This window comes from Nelumbo lutea, chromosome 4, assembly GCF_056320005.1.
Source record: "Nelumbo lutea isolate HS-2025 chromosome 4, American lotus-T2T, whole genome shotgun sequence".
Classification (NCBI taxonomy): Eukaryota; Viridiplantae; Streptophyta; class Magnoliopsida; order Proteales; family Nelumbonaceae; genus Nelumbo; species Nelumbo lutea.
The window spans coordinates 88,753,485-88,759,142 of NC_142687.1; the positions used below are offsets into that span (position 1 = coordinate 88,753,485).

Genomic DNA, 5,658 nt, shown 5'->3' on the forward strand with positions numbered 1-5,658 from the left:
GACCGAATCGGTTAGGGGTCCAGTTACCGGGTATTTGAACAGTCAGCCCATTCTGACAAAAAAAAAAAATTAAAAGAAATGAAAACTGGTCAAAACCATTCAAATGGTTAACTGCCCAGGTCAGGTTTGCTAACTAAAATCAGCGGTTTTTATGCAAAATCCGGTTTTGGGGAAAACCGGAACCAGTCACCTGACCGGACCGGTTCCCAGTTTTTCCGGTCCAACCATCCATTTCGTTCCGGTTTTGAAAACCATGATTCTGCATGTACAAGTAGTTAAAGAAATAATCAATTTGTACAGTTGAGTTGTCTCAATGTCTTTAATTCTTGCTATTGTTATAAGAATTCCCAATTCAGGAAAAAATACTCTGTAAATCATGAATTATTACTTACACAAGAAACAATTTACATCGAATACAACGACAATTAATCTTAATCAAGAGAAGAAAAAGTGAAAAAAAACATTAATACATGCATGATTAAATCACAACAATACCAAAGGCACTAATTTACATCATACACACATAAACCCAAACACTTGAACGACACGAAAACACTTCTTACTGCAGACCCGCTACTAATTTAAGCTTTATGGCTCAGGAATCCGATTAATTACTTGGAGCGGTAAAGGGAGTATGTCGAGAGCATAACGAGCAAGACGAGTAGAATGGAAGCAAATAGAGAGACTGCAATAGAACTCCCAATGTGCCGGCAGAATTTGTCGTAGACGGAACAGATCTTACTCCACCCGACATTAGAATTTCCCCTAAGCCCAATGTAAGCGACACTGCCAGCCGTGCCGGTGGCCGAAGCCACCAACCCCAACATTAGCTGCACCAGATACAGATCAGTTCAGATTACAAAGTACAAACCCTAACCTTTCGGCAAGCAACAATGTCTGAGAGCACAAAGAGAAAAAGGAAGTTCAGAGCTTACCACATCACTAAAGGCCAAATGGAGCAAGAGTTTCTTTGAGGGACATGGCTTCCAGATAGTTGCCAGGGATGTAAGCGTGGAAATGAGACCGTGTAAACAGGCCACTGAAAGTGCAGCCACGAAGTATCTGCATGCATGGTTAATCCAAATTAGACCGATGGATGTTACTTATTCCTGGTTAGACCAGTTCGACTGGTCGAATCGGACTGGTTTTTCTTAAAATAAAACAAGAAGGAAAGAAAAGAAAAAAAGGGTGGTGAAACCTGCTATGCCCATTGACGTAACTTTAAGGCTAAAAACCGTGAAATCATGGCCTTCCATACATCATATGGCCTCCCACGATATCTAATCCAACGTAAGCCACGACCATAGAACCTGTTTGGTATGACTTCCATGTTGAAAGTGAATTGCGACAATAGAGCCGTGGTGGTTGAATACTTGTATTACATTCACATAACATTTCTCTAGACCTGGCAATTGGGTTGGGTGGGTCGGGTTTGAGTTGGGCCAAGACATTTTGGGTTGATTTTGGGTCAGGTTGAATTTTAAGTTGAGTTATCAAATGCTAAATACTAACCCTAAATATTCGGATTAGGATCGACCCATAGGTCAATTCGGGTCATTTCAAAAAATAACTGAAATTTAAAAAAATAAAAAACTATATGAAAAAAAGTCAAAATTAAAAGAATCAACTTTTTACGAGGTCTACATTTCTCACATCTAGATCACAATGGCATGCTTTTTGGATTTACTACGCCCAAATGGGAAATAAGCTTCAATCAAAGCAAAGTCTGTTTTAATACTGTTCAAATAGTCTTTATAGATTTGCATCGAGAATATTTCCTACTTTTAATACTGTTCAAATAGTCTTTATAGCCTTGCATCGAGAATATCTCCTACTTCTATACTTTATTTCATGGGAGATATTCCCAATGCAAGGATATGATGAGTGTTCGAATGGAATTTGCTCTGACTGAATCCTGTTTCCCGAAATGGGCACATAATCAGCTCCACTTTTATCTAATCTGCTCGCCTGCTAGGCCCAATGCCCATTGTCATAGCGTGTTTTTTTAGCTCAACGGGATGGCTGAGCGGATAAAATCGGCTCACAACAAAACTCTCCACAAAGGTCTTATAGCCCTGTGCGCCGATGCACAAAAATCAGCTACGCTAGCCTTTGGCTAAAACCGTAAATTACAGTCTCCATGTGACCCCACCAATTCATGAATGGGCTCGTATAAACTGCGACCATGGTCGCAGAACACTTCAACGACCTCCGGTGAATTGTGAACACGACGCCAGTATTCGTAAAACAATTCAATAAATCACGTCAATTCATTCTTTTTTTTTTTTTTTTTAATTTCAAAACTCAAACACGCCGGCGTGTTCACATTTCAGTAATGTTTTCTCACCATGAATTGGATGACGTGAGGAAAGGGAGGCCACAGCAATGCACAGAATGCCATTATTTAACGGTTTTAGTCCAGCGCTGCTCCGATGAGAGCAGCTGATTTATCCAAAGCAACAATCAGTGAAAGAGAGCAAGCCAATCGTCTTCCCTCGGGCCCTCGGGGCACCCAAGAAGAAGGGTTATCTAAAAAAGCAGAAAGCAAAACATCCTCCTCTTCAGGAACTTCTCGGCCGGGGTCGCTCAAGCAGCGGCCGGCCGGCATGCTTTGCCAGTTTGTGCGGCTATATATGGCAAAGCGTAAGACCAACTTTAATTGAGATGTACTAATTCTAATCGTAGTTGTTAAAAGAAGTAAACAGACTCACATAAAGGCGGGAGAATGGTTAAACTTGGCTGCTTTAGCCACCCTGGCCGGCACTGGTAGAAATGGGATTGGGATGAACTCGGTCTGCTTGCTGGTGACCATCACCACCACGGCCGTAAGTGTCGACGCAAACAGTAGGAACCTTAGGGAGAAATCCAGCACGGTGAAGCTGCCCGTGGTGCGAGAGGACGTTTCTCTTGGTGCTTGAGATTCCGACATAGCCTTGCCGGAATCGGCTGTTGGCTTCTTCTCGGTGGTGGTGCTCTCCATGGGCGTCCTCTGCTCTATCTCTAGCTAGCCCTCTTTTTTTTCTTGGATACGTACTATTTCATGTAATAATGTAAACGGATAGGGAGATGGACGAGTAAGGAGATGACGATTATTATATAGACGAGAGACTCAGAGCCGGGATGGTCCGGCACGGTGGTTGGTTGCTTGCAGGACCCGACACGCCACTTACGCTAGTGGAATATTCAAGAAACGCCACGTGGAAGGATGAATTGTCAATTGCGTCCTGCTTTATTGTATTGCCCTCGGAAGCCGGAATGCTCCGCCAATTGTCAAGCTGTCAAGTATAGATGCTTTTGGGTCTTCACTTCACAGAAAGTGAAGTGCAACTCCCTAAATTCCGCCCTACAGATCGTGCGTGGACTGTAGGCGGCTTTCATGGGCGACTGCTATACATGATGGATTGATGGGTCCTCGGCTCCTCGCCTCTGGACCCCAATCTACCAGAGTTCGGACATGCTGATCATAATACATGGTTGGCCATGTTCATCTAGCCGCACAGTGGGAATATTTTTGTAATCCATATCATTGACATTTTCAAAAAAATGTAGTCAGCAATGTATTGCGGTTAGCAAATTTGGACTCATCTATCATTCAACCAAAAAAAAAGGTAGTGTGAACTCTGAAATGTTCAAGTGTGAACCCGAGCTTCTCCACTGCAATTCAAGTCTTGTGTGAATGTTTTAAGGAAAAAAGAACAGAAAATTGGTGGCTGATCAGTTGTTGACCTCTACAAGCTGCAGCTTCACCTCTCATGCATAGTTTTCAATAATCAATAAGGGAATAAAGAACTCGACTACAGTGCATTCTGATGCTGTCTGATATGAGGTGAATAAATACGTAGCAGATATTTTGTCAATTGGATGAAGTCGAAGTGAAAAGACGAAGTTGTGCATCGAGGACATGTAAGCAGAGAAAGATCAAAAGTCTGAGGATGTGATCCCATAAATAAAAGCACTCCAACGCTCAAATTAATAAAAAAGAGGTCGGTCGAGCTGAGCCGTAGAAAGAAGAGCTAGTCTAAACTAAGGAGTGCAAAGAGAGCAAAAGGCTATAAAGTTCAAGATTCATGAGGAGGAAGATGTCTTTAAATAGACTGTTCGTGTTATAGTCGAACAAGATCTTTGCAGGGTTAAAGTGATGAAGCTGCCCTTGAGGTTCTTGGAAGACCTGGCTTCCTCGGAGAGGGTCCCTATCTTTGACCATGCAGGACTTCGTTCTCCTTGGGTGTCCTCATGGATTATGGCCCTAGGTGTCTTGGAGCTTATCCATCCGTGAGTCTCGTTAATCTATGCCACTGCTTAGTGAGCATTGAGTTGCATCGCTGATGTGGCCAATGTGCATTTGGCCAAATTCATTGAGTGCAGCGTACACGTGGCAAGGTTGAACAGTTATGATACAACCCAAACACTTTCAACGATAAAATCGAAATCTCAACTAATTACCTTAAAAACATCTGGGTTGATTTGGTTTGCAGTCAGAATTAGAAGAAAAATTGAAATCAAAATTCCTTGGAATTGGAACCTATTCTTATATATAGTCTATTTGATCCAAATAAGAGTAAAAATCAGAATTGAAATAAGTTGAAATGAAATTTCATTCACAAGAAAGGAGAAGGGAAGAGCCATTCTCTCAAATGGGAGAATGGGAATGTAATTCTAATTCCACCCAATCAAATAGTTAGAATCAGAATAATCCATATTCTGATTCAAAACCTTGTTTATTGATTCATAATTTACAAAGTATACTTTCACCTTAGGCTGAGTTTGGAAGGAATACAAATGCAAATATATAAAGTACAAATATGGGTGGATTCGAGCCGAGCCACATTGAATAGTACTAGGCTCGAGCTAAGCTCGAAACTATTCTATAAGGCTCGTGAGCCTCACGAACCGAGCTCTAGTAGGGTCAAGCTCGACTCGTTTAATAATCGAGCTATTGAATTGGGCTCGAACTCGAGCTCGAATTCAGCTGAATCCGAGCCGAGCCGAGCTTTTCACGAGTCGAGTTCAAACAGGTCATAAAAAAACTCGGCTTGTCACCACTCCTAAGTGCAAAACCTTATAATTTATATTATTCTATATGTATTTATGCTATACATATTTGCATTTATACTCCTTCTAAACTGAGCCTTATTAATCAAAAATATCATTGGTCCACGTTTTTGTTCACACAATTTTGCTAAAAATCAAACAACAAAGTGGGATCTTACCAACCAAAAGGAAAAGCAAGAAAGTTGGAAATTCATAATAAAAAAAGTAAAACATAAAAAATTATAAATATTTTTTATAAAACAGAAATTAAAAAAAGGGGAGGAAATTAAAAGTAAAAAATATGTTTTTGTTCACAGACGGCAGACTGAAAAGTGGGCTTTATCTGTTCATTGACAAAGGGTCCACCTCATTTCATATAATCCAACTAAATTAAATGAAATGTCATCTTCACCTTATGTTGGCATCGTTCTCCTCCGGTCAAAAGGCGACTCCATATTTATGGGTGGTGCTGACTTTTCATCCTTGGTTGCTTCCGATAAGTCTGTAATTAAATTCAATTTGAATTTTTCATATTTATGCCTCAGGCTCAGGTTTTGACAGGTAAATGAATACTTGCTTTAAATTGAGTCAGTGATTTGACTAATAAAAGCCTAAAAGGATGATGAA

The 5,658-nt window shown here is 40.8% G+C and overlaps 1 protein-coding gene across 2 annotated transcripts; it reads right to left on the reverse strand.

Annotated features, from left to right (window-relative positions):
• Positions 1-351: 351 nt before the first annotated feature.
• On the reverse strand, positions 352-3,075 carry LOC148861640 (CASP-like protein 1D1). 2 transcript variants are annotated; one of them, XM_088982491.1, is made up of 4 exons: positions 2,712-3,075; positions 1,221-1,310; positions 936-1,062; positions 352-830 (listed from the first exon to the last, which is right to left on the reverse strand). In XM_088982491.1, the coding sequence occupies exons 1-4, from the start codon at positions 2,978-2,980 to the stop codon at positions 612-614; spliced, it is 705 nt and encodes a 234-aa protein (XP_088838617.1). In that variant the 5' UTR covers positions 2,981-3,075; the 3' UTR covers positions 352-611. The 2 variants fall into 2 exon arrangements, with proteins under 2 accessions (XP_088838617.1, XP_088838618.1); XM_088982492.1 differs by lacking the exon at positions 1,221-1,310 and having other exon boundaries at positions 2,712-3,071.
• Positions 3,076-5,658: the final 2,583 nt, after the last annotated feature.

Excerpts from the sequence above, each read along its gene's own strand:
- LOC148861640 (XM_088982491.1), bottom strand. The coding sequence starts at position 2,980 with ATGGAGAGCACCACCACCGAGAAGAAGCCAACAGCCGATTCCGGCAAG. Across the intron at positions 1,063-1,220 it reads TCACGGTTTTTAGCCTTAAA|ATACTTCGTGGCTGCACTTT; the intron begins GTTACGTCAATG and ends CCATGCATGCAG. Across the intron at positions 831-935 it reads ATTTGGCCTTTAGTGATGTG|CTAATGTTGGGGTTGGTGGC; the intron begins GTAAGCTCTGAA and ends TATCTGGTGCAG.